This window comes from Mya arenaria, chromosome 14 (assembly GCF_026914265.1).
Source record: "Mya arenaria isolate MELC-2E11 chromosome 14, ASM2691426v1".
NCBI classification, from domain to species: Eukaryota; Metazoa; Mollusca; class Bivalvia; order Myida; family Myidae; genus Mya; species Mya arenaria.
Genome location: NC_069135.1, coordinates 14,098,180 through 14,117,331, shown reverse-complemented (window position 1 = coordinate 14,117,331; position 19,152 = coordinate 14,098,180). Strand labels below are relative to the sequence as shown.

The 19,152-nt window shown below is 36.2% G+C and overlaps 1 protein-coding gene across 1 annotated transcript in view; it reads right to left on the bottom strand.

Moving 5' to 3' along the window:
* The window catches only part of LOC128217070 (cadherin EGF LAG seven-pass G-type receptor 1-like), a 37,916-nt gene that overhangs the window by 10,803 nt on the left and 7,961 nt on the right, over positions 1-19,152 (bottom strand). Inside the window, exons 3-16 of the mRNA XM_052923925.1 lie at positions 16,578-16,752; positions 15,033-15,158; positions 11,045-11,282; positions 7,898-8,102; positions 6,425-6,534; positions 5,812-6,062; positions 5,487-5,561; positions 3,961-4,130; positions 3,437-3,595; positions 3,160-3,273; positions 1,719-1,881; positions 1,172-1,434; positions 671-872; positions 219-415 (exon numbers count right to left, since the gene is read on the bottom strand). Coding sequence (XP_052779885.1) covers positions 219-415; positions 671-872; positions 1,172-1,434; positions 1,719-1,881; positions 3,160-3,273; positions 3,437-3,595; positions 3,961-4,130; positions 5,487-5,561; positions 5,812-6,062; positions 6,425-6,534; positions 7,898-8,102; positions 11,045-11,282; positions 15,033-15,158; positions 16,578-16,752 — 2,448 coding nt within the window. The remainder of the gene's footprint in view (positions 1-218; positions 416-670; positions 873-1,171; positions 1,435-1,718; positions 1,882-3,159; positions 3,274-3,436; positions 3,596-3,960; positions 4,131-5,486; positions 5,562-5,811; positions 6,063-6,424; positions 6,535-7,897; positions 8,103-11,044; positions 11,283-15,032; positions 15,159-16,577; positions 16,753-19,152) is intronic.

The following is a 19,152-nucleotide window of genomic DNA, read 5'->3' as shown; positions in this document are numbered from 1 at the left end:
TTTATTTAACCTTAAAAGTTGTGTTTGTAATAAATTGCAGAGTAATAAAACAACTTAAAACAAAATCAAACTCTATATTTGAAACTACCAAATTGGCAAGAAAATATGAATGTGATGCCAACAACAAACCCAATTCAAAGCACTTTCAAATCTTTTCCTCAAAATATTAAAACACCCTCTACATCTCGTTTTTGAGCCACCACTTATCCACCTCATACCTGAGCCTGGTGTTCCAGGAAGAGCCTGTTTGTACAGTTGAAGAAGTCTGGTTCCTGCCACAAGCCGTCCTTGGAGCAGTTACGGAGGGCTTGACCAATGGCGTTGTCTGGGCACTCATGTGGGACCACCACATTAGCCTCGTCTGTGTCCCACCACATCCCATGGGAGAAGATACGTGGACACGCCTCATAGTCAACTGGACAAAAGAGACATAAAATGTACACTGAGGATTAATAAGATTCCCTATATTCAAATTGTAATCATTTCTTGCTGTCTAGATGTTTAACTCGGAGATAAAAAAATAAAGACTAAAAACTTGAAAAGTTTAAATCTATGTTAAATATAAGCAAATTGGTCATTGTCAACAAAAAAAGCAATCTTATGAAATCAACAATTCTTGCCAGAATCAGAATCTCTGTTTTTGTATTAAAGACTTATAAAGTATTCATACCCATGCATCCATAAATCAGGGTCACCTCATCCTTGCGTATCTCTGCGTACTTGCTGGGGCACTGGTCACACCGTTGGCCGATCACACCCTCGATACAAGGGCACTGGCCAGTGACAGAATTACAGGTCATGCTAGAAGACCCGTGACCATAACAGTTACATGGCAGACAGATGGGACTACTTGTCGGCCGGTAGTAGTTGTCCTGGAGAAAGGAAATGACAAATTAAAGCCTTTTGGATCAATTTATTAATATATTTATTGTTATGATTACAACAGCTCAATTTCAATAGTTGTTTCAATTGTGACAGTTGCAGGAAATCTTGTTATCAAATGCGATTTAACCTGATTACAAAGCTACACAAACTTAATACAGTTATGATTGGAGATTTATTACACTTTTCCAACTTGTAATAAAAATCCAAGTATCAGCACTGCTTAAAAAGGTCCAAAAACCCAGACCTATTGATCAATAATTTGTCCAGACCATTAGCATTTGCCTACCTTACATGAACATTCCCCAGTCTGTTTATCACAGTTTGGATCGAACCCATTCTCAGCGGTGCAGTTCTCAGCGCACGGTCCACACACAGGGTAGCCCCACCACTCTGCACCACACTGCTGCACCACGTTCTCACAGTAGCGGCCCGACTGCAGTTTCCCGCACTCACATACGTATCCCCCACCCGCTGGGTTACGACATGTTGCCATGTTCTTACATGGGTTGTAAGTCGTACAGATACTGTCACAGTTAGGGCCCATTGTGCCTGTAGGATAAAAACAAGTTATCAAAATAACTGTTGCTTTTAAAGAACTCATTCTCGAAATACAGCAATATGAAGCTCAAGTAAAAAGGAGAATTTTCCATGCCTGAATTTTCCATGAGAATTATGTTCAGCTATAAATAAAACTTAAAATCAAACTTTCTCTTGAATGTTATGCATCATCAAAGCATATTAACTTTCACTCACAAATTTATTAGCATTGAAACTTCCCTTTCAACAGTGCAAATTAAGAACTAGGGATATATGAAGATTCTTTAAGTCCTTACCAGATGGGCAAATGCATGAGTGTTTCTGCCAGTGGTTGACACACGTGGCACGGGGATGGCAAGGACTTGAGGCACATGGATTCCCTGCAGGGCAGCCGTCAATGGCGTTAGTCACGTTTGGGTTCTCCAGCTTCGACGTCTGGGTGTTACCCACACGTACATTCTACAAGGAAGAGGGAAAAATTAGACGCACTTTTTCCCCTCAGATTTCGATGTAAATAAAGGCCTGCGTCTAATAACCAGTATAAACAAGCTTTTGAACTTTTTTTCTGAGGTCGATTTCAGACTGAGCATTTGTTTAGACTTATGTAGAAAGGGAAGTTACTTGCGTCGAGTATATACGGGTTAAAACAGCAGTTGAAGATCGGGATACGGTATATCGTACGACGTTTATAATTAAAGAAAAATATTTTACGATTAAAATTATTCAATATTATTTTGAATATAACAATAATTAAACATGCATATAAAGAAGCAAAGCTGTGCACTGTCAAAATATTTTTTGTCAGTTGTACGATAAGGTGTGAAAAACTCGCACTGCCTTTAAAGTTGTTTAAAATACCACTACTACAAACTGTTGCGAAAATGGTCTTGTTTTTTCACACTTTGCCACGTTCTTTATTCTTTTCTGTAGGTGTTGACATTTTGAGAACAAGCCCGTACAATATAAAGTTTTTGCATTGCTAACCCCCACCCCCAAACTTTTCATTCTCGACAGGTAATCGTTTACGATATACTGTCAGAAAGAAATCTTACAAATTGTCATAAAAGGTACTTTTCAGCGCCATCCAGAAACAAAATTTAAATAATTTGTTATGTTTTTAAATAAAATGAAACGAATAAACAATGAATCATATCTTGCTTTGTATTAGTATTGTATGGTTTTAAAAATAACCATTGCCATTTTCACAATTTTTTTTTTTTCGTCATTGTCAACAAACATGATGGCCGATCGCGGCAGACGATTGTTACATTTTTTCTATGCGTCCTTTAACCCAAAACATAGATTAAAAGTTTTTTTCTCGGATTTTTCACTGATTTTTTTGCCTGTGTCTTATACCCCCTATCATCTTATACCCAGTCATTTACGGTACAACTTGTTTCTTTCAATTAGGTAGTATGGTTGAGTACCCTTGAATAAAGAATGCAATACATCAAGTTGCTGCTGATATTAACCTATTAACCTAATTATCTAACTTCATAATTTAAGCATGTTGAATATTTGGGCACTCATATATCTTATATTTCAATACAATACATGATGTACTGGCTGAGATAATGACTTGAAGGTGCTAACATGCAAAACCTTTACCAAGGTGTGACGCTGGAACCAGCAAGGATGCCACAGTGAGTAGTATAGCTCTCCTAATTCTTCAAATAAATACTATGGTTTTCTCCTCAACTTTTAAGACAAGTCATACAAGTTTCTTTTCAAGCTCACCTGAATACATCCATAGAAGTGGCTGGCTGTGGGCACACTCTCCAGTTTGATGGCTCCAGCGTACACTCTCTGGATCGACTTTCCATACAATGTGCTCTGAATCTTCACTGTTTTCTGGGAATCCGGTACAAAGCATAAATTTTCACAAGCTGTTTCACAACCTTTTAATAATAATCATTTGTGGTAAAAGAATCTATTTTTGAAAAATTGTTCACAATATAAAGACTGACAAAATTAACAGAAGGCAACAAAAACATGTACACGGATTTCATTTTACCTCTCTCTGGCCATGGTCCAGTAACATGACCATCTCTCCAGTGTCCAGCCAGCGGGCCTCAAAGTAGTGCCACTGACCATCGTCCACTGTCACAGAGTCAAACACAAACTTCTGGGTGAGTCCGTTCGCATATGTGTACACAATGTAACCATTCTCAATCTGGAAAGTACATAGAGAATCAAACACAATCTAAGCTTTCTTTCATCAATCAATCAAATAACTATTATTTAAGAATCTTGTAACATTGTTTCAATCAAATAGAACAAATCTGTCTAAGTTACACAGTGTTTTATCACAGATTTGTTGAAGCACTGGTGATCAGCCCAACATTTTGTTAAAGCATTTGTGATCAGCCCAACATTTTGTTGAAGTATTGGTGATCAGCAGAACATTTTCTTGAAGCACTGGTGATCAGGCCAACATTAAGTTGAGGTTTCGGCAACCTGTGATTGGGCATGTACATTCAACAATGTTTAATTTTTTTTTAAACTTTATTACTTCAATGTCACACTAAACAAACCTACCTCTACATGTATAGTCTCCCCATCCTGGGCCACGACGAAGAGCAGGGTACCGTTGCTGGCACGGGTGCGGAATGAGATGCCGTTAAACCACGGGGAGTAGACCGGGGCGATGGTGTCCACACTGTAACTCAGGTAACCATCACCACGTAACATACGGGATTTCTCTATACCTGCAGTGGAAATGTGATACATCTTACTTCTTAACTTAAATATGCAATATCATATTGACAGAACCAAAAAAGGACTCATTGTCCAAATTATGCATTCACTGATAAATTGCATATTCAGAATAAGTCATAACAATGAAGAACAGAAAAAAAACACAGTGCTTTTTTATGTATCTTTTCTGTATTCGTCTCTTGTAATGTACATTTAAGAAGCACTGTATTTTAATAATCAAGTTGTTTTGCAAATCAATGTTCATACCAACATTCTGAGACTGGTAAAATATTTCCTAACTAAAATTACATTCATTACCTAAGGGATGAATTGAGAAGACAGGAAACTATTTTTAACAATGGAATCTTCACCTTCATGTAGATATTTTATAAAAAAATGAAGATATTTTTTATATTTTTTTAGGTTTAAACATAATTCCTTACAGGTGAATATCTTGTTATGCTCTGAATTTACAGCCAGATAAAGCACATTAAAATACCAGAGCATAAAAAAGCAAATGCATTTTGCATGCATAAAACTCCTTGATCAATCTACAGCTTCCCCGAGATCTGTGGGAAATCTCTGCTCTTGTTTTAACAGCATCTTCTGATGAAGTGTGCATTCTGAGACATTAGCAGAACTCATAATGTCTTAAAATGTGAAGAATATTGATTGTCATCACACTTTGTTATGCTGCATCAGAATTAGACAGAGATACTGTATGATTATCAAGACTTGAAAACCCATACAATGCAAGTGGAAATGTAATAAAATCAAAACTGTGCAGCTGCATTTCTGATGTTAATCTCAAATTGTTCTCAAAGAATAGTAATAAATTGTGTATATCTAAACATTGTGAATTCTGAGCACATACGGTAAAAATAAAAAGGAACTGAATAATTAATAGGAATGCTTTTGTGACAGAGGCCTAACTGGTTAAGAAGTAATAACCTGGACAATGCAATAGAATGTCATAATTTCCGTGTGACAGGTTATAAATTATTCAGGCCTTCATCCAGATTACTGTCATATGTGGGAGTTTGGACCATTAACCATATAAAATACAAGCATTATCAGTGTCAGGTTACACATCAATATGTTTTAATATAAATATTCAGTACATCTTTATATTGATTATAAATCGATTATGTCCCACACTTGTTTCCTATTCAGCAGAAAGGCTTTAATTTGTTCCATTGACAACTCAACATGAATGAGTACACTATGACTAGTCATGCCAGCCTAGCATCTGCAATATTAACAATGGTAGCTTCACCAAGAACCCCTTCCTCCCCACCCCACCTCTTTTATCCATAGCCATTTCCCGAACCCTTTCCCAAATGTATGTCTGAAACATATTCACTTACTCTGGCTACAGTCCTTGCCGGCCCAGCCATTGGGACACTCACACTGGTAGCTGCCCCAACCCTCCATACATGAACCTGCAAATCATAAAGATGCATGTGTAATAGCTAACACTGTAGTATAATGTAAAACCTGCACCATAGCTGGTGCAACTTTATCTCACGCACAAAAAAGTTCTATTTTTTAAACAAAGATTTAAATGTAAATTAAAATTGATCTAGATAAAATGATTAGCTAATGTTGACTTTAAGCACATTATCACTTGCTTTCATCTTTCTTCACAGTAGTACAACCCTGACAATACAGAACCAAAAAGCCATCACTTACCACCATGAAGACAGGGGGCACTGCGGCAGAAGTCGTTCTTCTCCGTACACCCGACCTTGGTTCCAGTCTCAGACACATACGCATTGAAGTCAAGCAAGGCACCGTCGATGTAGAAATCCCTCATACAGCCGATATAGTCTTTGTTTTTCACCTGGAAGACGGAGGGTAGATGGGGCAGGCCCCCGATCTGGAGTGGCCCAGTCAGGTCTAACATCCGGGGACAGTTAAACACGTTACCCTCCTTGTAGCAGCTGAAAGGCAGGCAAGAGTGAATAAAAATAATGGCCGATGCACATGTGTGCAGAGTGAAAAGTATCGATTTTGGAGCAAACTATCTTGCTCTCTTGAACCATGTAATTTATTTGAACCTCAAACAATACTCACACAAAGATCTATACCACAAATGTTGCATTTTAACATTTTTATCAAACCCTTGATACTAAGAAATATCATCTTCATACAAACTGCACTATTCCTATTGCCCCACCCACTACTGACTTTTGATGCCTTTGCAGGGCTTGTGCACCTCATGCCTGAGCCCCATACATGATGGCAAACTGGGTACACCCCACAGGCTTTTCCCAACTAACCCCAAACCCACCCCACTACTCACTTCGGGGAGAAAGTCTGTGATGCCCGTGCAGCACACTTGTACCCAATGTTGGCCCCGTACATGATGGCAATCTGAGTCTCACACTCTGCTCCCACCGACACCGTCCCTGTCTGAAATATCACAAGGTGAACAATTCATGTACATAACTGTACATATACTACCAGGGTTCATTAGTTTTATACCTCCATTTAGCGTGCTTGCCACATGCAAATTTTTTTTGTAAAAAAAACTGTAATTTTGGTACAAAAATCTTCAACATTAAATTCAATCGTCGTCCTCATTGACTTTTTTATGAGTTTTCAATACTATTCATCAGAGAGAATTACCAAAAAGTAAATAATTTAAATGAGGTATGAAATTTCTAAGTGCCTTTCTTTCTCTTGGTGTTTTCTTCCAGAAGTTTGCACAAATCTTATCATTATCCAAATAACAATTGCCTTACCTTCCATTTAATGTTCAGAAAAGTACTCAAGGTGTTTAAATACGAGTGAAACGCGGGATATTATATCAATTATCTGCATTTGTGTCCCATATCCTACGAACAATTGCTCAACAATAAGCGCTATTTGACTGAAAAGATTACATGTTCAGGACTGACAGGAGATTGATTTAAACTTTCTATGTCAGGATTTATCCCTTGTAGATCAGAGGTCAACCAGATAGAACACAGTAAATACTGAGCAACGGGTACTTTACAATCAGTACAAATAGTAATTTCAATTTCTGAAGTGAGCATAATATTAGATAAATTTAATTATTTAATACATTCCTAGCCTATCCAACAGTAATGAGTACCTACATACATTACATGCCATCTCATACAATGTAATTGAAATGCACTTTAAGACCTGTTGCCTAACTTCTGGGTATTTCTTAAATTTAATAGGACAATTTTTCTGATGTCAACCATCAGCTGACATCACGATTATGTTGTTGGTGATTGCTAACATTACATCAGACCCCCCTGGTCTGTCCTGCAGACATTCTGATTTAATTATCGCTGTCCCTCACCCCTCCATTAACCCCTGGAGTCATGTGGACGGCACTTGGTTGAATTGCGGGTAATTACACCCACATTACAGCCCTGTGTATCACACCACTGACCAATACCATGGTGACACTTTGCAACACTAAATCAGTAATTTTGACAGTTTTGCAATAGTTGATTTCACAAATTAATGGGAACTACAAACAGGCAGGGAAATTCAAAATGGTAGCACTTGAGAGAAATACTTCATTTTATGTTGTTTGCACCAATCCAATTAGAACTCTGACTATGCAGATAACACATTGCACCATTGCTAGGAGGTGCCTAAAGCTGTTACCTCTCACCTTATAGACAAAACGATGCCATACTGCATTATAACCATTATTTTATTCATTACTTTATTTAACTCTTATATTATAATGCTATTTCTAAAGCAAGAGTTTGCTTAATTTTTTAAAAGGGCTACAACAAATGCCTGCTCTTACTGTGTTGAGGTAGTCAACGGTGACAGTGTGCCACTTGCCGTCGTTCACCACACCCTCAACCTGCGGCATCACGGTGATAATCTCAGCCCCTGTAGAGAACGAGAACTGCACCTGGCCTTCCACAATCTCCAGGGCAATAAAGTCATGCAGCTCATTGAAACGACCATTGTAGAACAGCAGACCGTTCCTCTCCTGAGTTGCAAAACTGAAAATAAACAAAACATTCTGAAGTACTTTTTTAAGAAATGAAGGTTGTACTATTTTGAGAAAACTTCCTAAAAACTTCAAGGGCATCCACAAGTATCCTATCATCTATATAAACTGAAAAACTGACAAAACACATTCAATTTTGTTGACAATCTTTGAGGAAATGATATTAATAAAAAATATTGGTGACATAACATTCTACCTTAATCTCATAACCATTTGCTGAAATCATTTCTAGATTTTAGTGTTTTTTTTTTCATTTTTTTACAATTTTTAGAGAGGACACATTCTTATAAGAAGGACAATTTAGATCAAAGCCTCCTATACCACATTGTACCTGTTGAATATGTCAAGTAGCCGGTACACAGGTATCAAATGACATTCTTCAAATTTAATTACGTTTCATTGATAATCCTCTATGATTTCTAACCTGTCAAAATCTATTTTCATATTCTATCATAACAGATTTTTTCATAGCTTTTAATGATAACTGATGACTGTATAAAAGACGGACAATTATATAGTTTCCCTATTGAAACAATTTATGTAGACCCTAGTTCTTTCATGGTTGAAGAGAAAATTGTCATAGATTGCTTTCAGTAGATCACTTCTGTGGTTTTCTTTAAAAAGTGCTATAATTGCTATTACATACATATGTAATCTCTCTTTTTTCTATTACCGGCATATGTTATTATTTAGTTGTTCTGTTTCTGCTTCCTTCTATTTATATATAGCCATTTTCCATGGTATGACATGATCTAAACATGGTATCTGTATATATTAATTGTGTACTTTTATATCCTATATAAAGCTCAGAATTTAAGAAATAAAAGTTGAAAAAGATGAAAGTAAAGATACACATAATGATTTTTTCATTGATCTAAAGGAATTCACTTGACATTATTCCATTAACTTGTTAGACGAACACTCAGGCTTCAAAAATGTATTTGTGGTAAATCTGTCTTATAAAACTGTCAGTCCCTCAGGGTCAATAGATATGCCTTTGTCTAAAGCTGCCCACCCATTTACTAGCTTACCAAAGTCAGCCAGTAAAATCATGTAATAGCATTTACAACAATAGGAACAAGCATTAAAGTTTGAACAGCATTAAGGCCTTAAGAAATCGCTGACATTTCTGCTACATTTCACATGTTACTGCGAACTCTTCAATTATTACAACTGTCACTGGCAATGTGACCAAGAGGACAACTGCTACAACATATGGTTGGCCCTTCATTCATAATAAATTATTAAAGAACATACATGTTACAAAACTTGCAGGTAAAGTTATCAGTACTGCACTTGAAGACTTTTTGACAAGAGTGTACTATCTTTCATTTGTAATCTGTTTGATAACTGTTACCTTTAACAGTTGGACAATAGCAGTGAAATATTGAATAATCGCTGTCCACTTCCTGTAGTGAAGTAAAGTGATTTAGCAGCTATCTGGGGATGGGTTTTGTAATAAAACTGAGGGGACACACCCCCACCTGGGTTTAATGTAATACTTAAATGGGATTAGAAATTAAATCATCACTGGCATCTGTCTTTACTATAGTGTTAGGAGTATGTTTTTTTATGAACAGATTTTTTGGGTAGATCATTTGCAATAAAATACTGAAAAATATTAAGATTTTAGAAATTGTCCTTACAGAACAATGTAATTGCAGATTCCAGCCTGTATTTTTTTAATCATGAGAAAACAAATCCTATATAACATGATAAAGGGTGATGGATTCATTTATTCAGTTATAACATGCCTCCACATTTTACCATTTAGAAGAGCTCTGATAACCAATGTATATTAAGTAGATTACAAAACCACCAAATGTCCATTTAGTAAAGAAAACAACCAGCTGAACTTGTATTTAATCATTAATTGGTTTTATTAAGTGAGTTATTTAGAAGCCCACCCAATGCATGCACACTAGCTAATTTAGAGGCATTTGATAGGCATTTGTCGCTGAACACTAAAAAAGTCAGCATTTATTTATGGTCTTCTTATTGATGAGTCAGCGCCGGGCTTTGCATAACCTGCCGACATAATTGTTTATAAAACCAAAAATAACCACTAACTATTACATAACAATTGTTTGACTTTATCATGGACATCCCTGAAACCCCTGGAGGCCGAGTCACATTAACTGCCTGTTTAAGAGTGTGGAACTGTGTTTGATTTACTCCTCTGACATATTTGTTTAGTTCAAATCAACATACTTCATGAATCATACAAATAGTGAAGGATTTTCTTTTTAATTTACACCTCTGTGGCTCTCTCACTTACCCACTTATGTTTGTAAAGAATCCAATTTTAGTCCTTTTATATTTTATATGAAAACAGTATCTGTTTGCATATTTTACGCAAACACAGTTTTGAAAACAAGCTTCCTATTTCAAACTGCATGAAATGAATTGCATATGATTAAGAGAATGGATGAAGTGTGATATTTAATACGGAATTTTAAATTTAACAGCAGCTAAACATGCTTATCATCTATTTACTTTCTACTTTATAACCAAACAAGCAGTTATTCTGATTAAAATATATTTTTGATGGTAAAAGTATCATTTACCAATTTTGGTTGGTAAGCGAGGCTGCAGGAGACCCAGACATTTAAGAATACATCGTCTGTATTGAAATTAGTTATGAACATAGCATAAAAACATTCTGGATCAGTTAAATGATAGTATGCATTATATTATCATATGGAAGTTGCATGAAAATTAAATGAAACTTAAGGGTAATTAAGTATGTTTTTATCAGGAACTTTTCAAGAAGCCATACTTGAAGAAATCAAGTTATTTCACAGATCACACTCAAGCATACAAATGTTAACTCTGAATCTATAACTTTACAACAAAAAGAGAAAAACAGGACAGTATCATAATTTACATGACATAGAAATTATAAACAAGAGTGACTGGTGTTGATGACTGTACCTGAGAGTGATGTTGAATCTGTGTCGTGATCGAAGCGTCGGGTAGGTGAGAAAAGAGCCCTTAGGAAAACTACGGGCCCTCAGCTCACAAAATGAGGTGAAGTGTGACCCCTGTGGGCACCCATCACACCGGAAACCGCCCTCAATCAGCGGTAAACAGTGGGCAGGCTCACGGCAGGCGGAGCTCGGGCAGGACTGGTGCTCCGACTTGGCCGACATGTCAAATTCACAATGGGCTCCTGGAAAAGTTGAGATGAGCAAGTAAATATGAGCAAGTGAATTGACAGAACTCAAAATAGATTAGGGAACAAGGCACAACTCTCTGTTTGACATTTTTTCCTTTGTAATGTATATATAATTTCAAATCTGAATTTCATTTTTTTAATGAACAAATATAAGCATTTATTATGACAAGACTGTTACTTATGTCATAATTATTCTCTGCCATTATAGCCAAAAGCCATGAATATCCAGCCTTTAAAAGAAGCTCATCTGTGAAACTATCAGTACTTGATCAGAACATTTAAATACTCCATATTTAACCAAGCATATTTTGACCATCCTAATGTCATTCTAATTGTCTTTGTTTCTTATATGGAAAGACTGCTGAAATGGACCATCTTTAAAATGACTAAAATATGGTAATTTTAATAACGAAATGCAAAATATAATTAGAAAGCCATTTAAAGATACACCCAGTCTCCAGTAAGGGAGAAAAGAAAGTGAAGTAAAGAAGTAAAGAGACCCCCTCTACTGTGGTCTTTCCCATCTGATAAGATCAACAAGACAACATAAATACATCTCAACAAACAAATTGACAAGAAAGGAAATAACAGTTTTCTATTTATTTGGTTGCAGTGAAAGGTGATAAATTGTCTCCAATATAAATGACACTGGAGAAACTGGCCATCCAATAGGTTTTATGAGGTGGCCTTTTATCAAACCCCTCAGATCTAGATGGACAACGGGGATAAAAGGAAACATGGCGATAGTCAAACACTTGACCATGGGTTTTGACTGCAGGCTTATTATTTATATTTACTGAGATGAGCTTTATCTTAATGGAAATAAAATAGTCATAGATGTTCATAGACTGACATTTAATTTGATTAAATTGCAATAAAAGAGGCCATATATTTTAAATGTACAACTTAGTAAAGCTCATATTTCATGACACTTTGACACTTGCTAAGCACATAGAAAAGAGCAATTCATTTGCATAGGAACCACCTTAATACAGTTCATAGTGAAATAATGTTAACTGTATCTCATAGTGATTTTCCTCCCGAATTTAAGACATATTCATGCATCAAACTTAGTAATACACTACTTTCTAATGTTTTTTTCTAAATCTGAGAAAGACATCTAAGCTTATTTTTGACTTATGGTAATGGTCTGAAAAACAACAACAGAGGTCTCAACTGTTATTGATTCCCTGTCCATTAGTCATCTCTCCGAGAAGAAAAAGTTCTTATCTGGCAATATGTACACTGGAGTAGGAAGTCGTCAATTACCCTCCTAATCTGGCAGGGAAAATGTTTGTAGACAACTCTGCCTGTGACAGGGGCCGTTTTCTCAGAAAGAAATGACAAAATAAAGCTGACAATTTGTAAACACTTAATTGCACTGCTTCTGTGACAAAGCTACAGAAATAAGTCGGCAAGTTCAACATAATTCTGCAATTAAGTCAGTGTGTACGAAGAAAAAAGACAATTTACAGGACAATTTATTCCTACAATGAGGACACAAATCTATCCCTTCCGTCTACCATTGCCTGTGTGAAGCTACTTGTATGGTCCACAGGTTGTATCATGTGACACAGGGATGTATCATGTGACACAGGGATGTATGGAACCCATTACAAACCACCCCAGCGTCAAACCTCGTCCATTGTTTTAGGGACAGGAACAGACAGAGGGTGACAATAGGCTAAAATTGTGAGCTAACCAGGAATGGAAAAATGACTATAGGGCTTGAAACATGAGAGAATTCAGTCTGTTAATAGTTTATAATGTACAGGAGCATCAGTGCTTAACCTTATTGATTGTAAAGACTGAATTGTTTTAAGACTTAATGATATCAAGGCAGTGTTGGAATTCAAATGCACCTGGAAGTCAGCTAACAGATATGACAGACAGTCATGACATTTTATTGATTCAGTTTTGATTAAAACATAACTCTGACAGAAAGATTTCCATCTAGTTAATGTCTGCTCTTCCATTATCTTGGCAGATAAAAGATTGCAGAGGAATGGATAATATAATCAAGGTTCAAAACACAATCTAGAGAAATTTAAGACAGCTGCATATCACTTAACATATCAAAATACATGAAGATTCCATAACGTAAAAGCTTCCCAAAAGTCTGTGAGTAATTATTCTCAGCAACAGATTCATCCTTTCAATGAAAACAGAACAAGTTTCATTTGATACATGTCAGTAAACTAATTAATTAGCTTCACATACAGAATAAACCCCAAGAGGACAGAGTAATATGACTTCAAAGTCCAGAATTGTAATCCCTGGTAATGCCGGTGGACAGCTTGATGTCCAGATATCCCATACTGACCAGGAAAACTGACCACTGACCTCTGGTACCAGCTGCATGTAAGCCCAGATTTACTGCAGGAATTATGGGGGTATTGATCCCTACTAGTGAGGAGATAAATACTGGAGCAGATTTTGTGCATCATCATCCATAGTACAATGCACAGAGCATGAATAATTGATTCTGGCAATGTAGAATCAAACCTATTCTCTCACATGTTTTTTAAATATGTCAAGCTATATACTGGCTAAGCTGATTGGTAAACACATACCAATGGGAAATCTTGTTCAAACTTTTCAATTTGAATATGAGAATAACATGTCCGGCTTTCTTTCATATCCCACATGCTAAGAGGAATTTAGGTCAAAACCATTTCCCTTAAAGAGTTGAGTGAAGAAAAAACACCTTAAGTTTGTTTTATGAGCTTTCAGATATGGATTTCAAACAAGCCACTTTCAGCTTGAGAATTATTTATTGGGGGGAGAAAAAGGAAGATCAATACATTCACATGCCAGTAGATGCATTTTATATGCTTTCAAGCCATTACATCCTAGGAGTATGAATACTGAGGTTTCGTGGAGTTAAAGCGACATTAGCCATTAATTACTGAATTAGATTTTCCAATTTGGGGTGAAATTAAGTATTAATGGGGGGAGGTAAAACGCAATATAAGGCCATGATTGCTTCTTGCATGTAAGAAGGCATCAAGTTTGCTCAAGGGCACAGGTCAAGATTTTATATAGAGAACTGTTAAGATTTTCATACTTAAAGCAACTTGTCATTTAGCTAGTTGAAGCTTTACAGTATGACATTGCCAAACATTCTCATTTCGTAAGTTATTATTAAACAAACATTAAACAAGCCTCTTGTCTTCAACAAGTGCTGTGCTAAAATGTTTGACTGAAGAAGATGACTATTTGTGTACAAGCAGAGTGACATGCTTTCCTGGGACATTCCATGACCATATGCAGCCTTATATCAGCTAGCAGGAAATTTTAAGCTGTGAATTAATTTTGTTGACATATCTAGGGTAGAATTAAAGTTTAAAGTTTTTACCCACAAAGGCATCAAAGTATCTGAATATTTTAATAAATTGAGGGATTTTGTTTTCTTAAACAAACACACATTTTGACTTTAGGGATTACCTATTTTATAAATGTTGTCTTGAAGGATCAACTAACTATAATGTCACCTTAATCGCAACTTGGGCCAATTCATGGTACTTTTAGTTTCACGGGCCACTAAAGCAATAGAGCTTCTAGATGTCAATGATTCCAATTTATATTTTTGTTCACTGTCTGGATAACTGAGATATGGTTGCCTCAGTTTCAGATTCTGGGTTTCAGGGTCCAGGTACCTCTGAGCTAAGATATTAGATCATTTTGACCCCCTTACATTTTGACATAACTATTGTGTGCTTTTAAAGCTAAACTATTTCTCACCTGTAAATCCTGTCTTACACTGGCATGTGTATCCGCCCTCCCTACTCACGCACGTGGCAGAGTTGTTGCACGGGTTGGAGTAACACAGGTTCACCTCCACGTCACAGTACTTGTACTTGTCAAAGCCTGAAAGGATAGAAACATAGATACATCACACAAATATAAAGGGTGAAATAAGCAGTCAACTTTCCCATAAAATGTCTTTAAGTTCAACCACTGGCTGGTGAGCACACTATACGGAGAAATATGATTTGTGAATGAATCATGTTAGCTTATTGTATAGCTGTCTTTTCGCAAACTCACAACCCATTCTAATATGAAGCTATTAAATGGCAACATATTTACTAGTATAAGGTATATCGTTCCTTTGCGAGATAGGTCAATCATGGTTTTAGAGACCACAGTGTGGACAAAAGACATCCAATTCATCGCCACTAATAGGGACAGCATGACATGGCCAGATACTTGTTTAATTGAAATGAGACCCAATTAACCATGTTGAACAAGTCATTACGCCAATCAAGCATTCATTTTAAACTGACCACTTGTGTGTCAAGCTCTTCAATGCCAGAAATGATGGGAAAATGGGACATGTCAGGCTGCACTAATCTCAGATTAGTCTTTTGGAAGGCTTCTTCTCTGGCCAATATAATTTTTCAGAATAATACCATTTTTTGTTAGCTGGGCAATCAAAGGAAGACATTGTATGATATCATGAGTCCCTTGTGCACAGACAACTGAGGAGCTCCTTTGAGATCCTTGCAAAACGCCATGGTAACTGTTCATTCATTTTTGGGGGTCCTTTTGTGCCAGGGCTTTAGACCATGAGCCCCAAGACACAAATAAGCCGCTTGATTTATATTGTCTGTATTAAGGGGCTGATCTTGTTTGGTTTTATTTGAATTAATTGAATTATAAATTTCCATGTGTCATGTAGGATCCCCGGTGTGAGTTTTTGTAACATGTGTACTCTGTTTACTCAGGATTTGTAAATTATGGCCCCAATACCTCAGTGTGGCATTTATTGCAATGATAAGTTGAGTCAAAAGTTTTGCAACTTCTACAGATTGAAAACTTAATCCTTATTGTAAGTTTAACTGCAACATTTAATCAATTTAGAGGTATTGATCGGACAAAACATTAACAAGGAGATACAATATCCACAGTTTACAGAGTGATGTATTAGACATTGGCAGCTCATCCTGATATTGGTTTTCACTCAGAAACAAAAAACAAAACAAATATCAGCCACTGATGGTCAGATACATTCTACAGGTCAAACAATTTAAGTAAACAGAAGTGGAATCAAACTTGTATAGCACATTAAGGTAGATTCAAAAGCCGCCACAAATCTATTAATGTGGGTTCTCAACACAATAAGGAAGGGCAAACAAACTCCTTATAGCACTGCCTGATTACCCTAAGGGTTGCAAAGCCTATAAACATACATACATGTATAATGAAGATTTTGAATAAAAGTATATCTGATCATTCAATTATTACACCCAAAACTCTTTTCCGCTGAAGCCAATAAAATAGACTCACGTGTGAATCCCTTTGGGCAGACACACTGGTATCCGCTGCTGGGGTAGATGGGTCGGAACAGCATGGTTTCCGTGGTGATGAAGGGGGCAGCGGCCTCAAATCTCTGGACGGACAGACACGCCTCCAGGTATGGGCACATCTCTCCCAGACACATGTTGTCATCAAATGGCAGAATCTGTTGGAATATATATTACAAGGAGACAATGAAACAGCAGTGACATAAGGATAGCTGTAGCATAGTGACATATATATATATATATATATATATATATATATATATATATCATTGACATGTTTATTCTTTTTTTTATTGTTCATAAACTTGAATCAAGAAAAATGTCACAGAATGATAGTTATGATAAGCAATTCTTGACTGTAACATTTTGAAAACCTTTCAGAGATTTGCAACAGGCAAACATACAGTCGATTGGTATAAAATGTTGCAGAAGAGGTCGTACATTAAATTCAGCAAAACCTTCAAAGCCTGCACTGAGGGTATTAAAACAAAGTTTGTGCAGGACAAATGCCAAACTGTTGTCATTAATGTTATCAACACAGGTTTTATGCTTGTATTATTAATATCTGACAAGCAATTATAGTCCTATAATAACAAGGTTGGCGTATAATTGTCAGACATTTGAAACTTTTTTATTGTGAGCTTCAACTGTCATGTTTCAATAATGAGGCATAAAATATCCCTTGATGATATGTACCTTTTCATACCTTAGCCATAAATATAAACATTATTGGCCAGTCTTTGACAAAAGGCCACTGTAAATAGAATACGGATTTTTTTTTATTTTAGATTTATTTTTATTTTAAAAAACACATTCTGATAAGATGTAAACCTTAATTTATATTGGTATTACCGGTAATCTTTAATTGACATATAATGTGATGGTATAAAAGCGCTATGCTCTTCATGATCATTAATAATGATATCAGGGTTTCTGTATCATTAAAACATTTCCCTTGTTATAGTCTATGAAGTATTCATATTTCTACGACCTTCCAGTTGCACCTGTTCAAGGTATAATGTTTGACCAATCTTGATTATTTACTGTCTGGGGTAATCTCTCTCATAACTACTTCACACACAGTTAATAACACAATTTATGGCCACAATATTATTAATCTGACAAGGAGGTACTCATAACGGCAGAACTTTTGATAACCTGTCTACTGCAGTGACTCTGGTCCCGATCTCCTAGCCTAATATAATGGGACTTGTCGACCATGGAACTACATTGTCAACTTTGGAACTGATAGCCCCATACCTCACACTAGCTACAAATGAACCTGTCAATAATATATAAACAGGCAGACTAGCTTATCTTCCACAGAAAACAAGCAATTTTGATCTCATATGTAGTTTTCAACTTAAAACATGCATTTTTGTGGGACAGATGCAAATTTACGGTACTAAGGCATTTCTATACACTGGTCACTATTCCTGGTCATTATACCAAGGGTGTGGGTGTTTAAGATTATTTACACCCACACTTGGGTAAGGCCCATATTCAGCGAGTACTCCGATAAGATTGTTAAGTCATATTAGGTTTTCTGGAGCATAGTGCACAGACAGAATGGTTCATACAGCTACCCTGGTTCTTTATCGTGCACAAGTGTATTGCTCGGCCAAACTGGACCACCATTGAACGTCCCTCCCGGAAGACTATTAATAATTTTTTAGTGTTGCCACAGGGCATCAAACCTGCGACCCCTGGATTGACAGTCAAGAGTGTTACCACTGGACCACGGATCGGTCACAATCATATCAAGTTACTCAGGTTTTGAGTTTTTAAATGGACAGGTGTTGACATGATGTCACTGGATGACTGTTCAGTCTGTTTTGATATGTCATAATTGTATCATTAGGGGTATGTTATTGCCTACCAGCATTCAACATGGCTATGCTTGGGTTTTTATTCTTATATCCGGCTTTAAATTTGCACAAACCTTGCAATTCAAAATGAAGAGCTTAATAACCATTATTACTATGCAGAAATCTATGTACAGTCAAAAAGTTAAGATATTGTCATTAATTTTCTCTCAAGATCATATCAAGTGACAACAATGATTTGACACAAAATATTCATCCCATTAAAATCCTTTGACTAATATTTAATATTTTCCGGGACCTAACAATTATACCCTGTAAGTTTTCGCCGGTAAGACTGAAGAATTGTCTGTCAAAATAGCACACCTTATGACTATGTGTGATATGAAAGAAATGACAATAAATTAGCATAATACCCCCGTTATTTGAACCATCGTGCAGATTGCCATACAATTCTAAACCATGGCTCCCAGTAGGTTTATGACGATATCAAGATTTAAATTCAATTTTAAAAAGAGATCTGTGATAGTGTACCTGGATTTAACTGAAAATGCATTTGATATCATATTTAGGTCACAATGTACCTAGTATCTGTTATGCAGAGATTTAAGCACTTCGATTTTATAAGCATGACAGCTGCATAGTAAAATGATTTCAAATATGCACATGCATTTACTTAAGAACACTTTTAAATCACTGTCATAATAATTTAATGTCAAAACATATAAAAAAAAA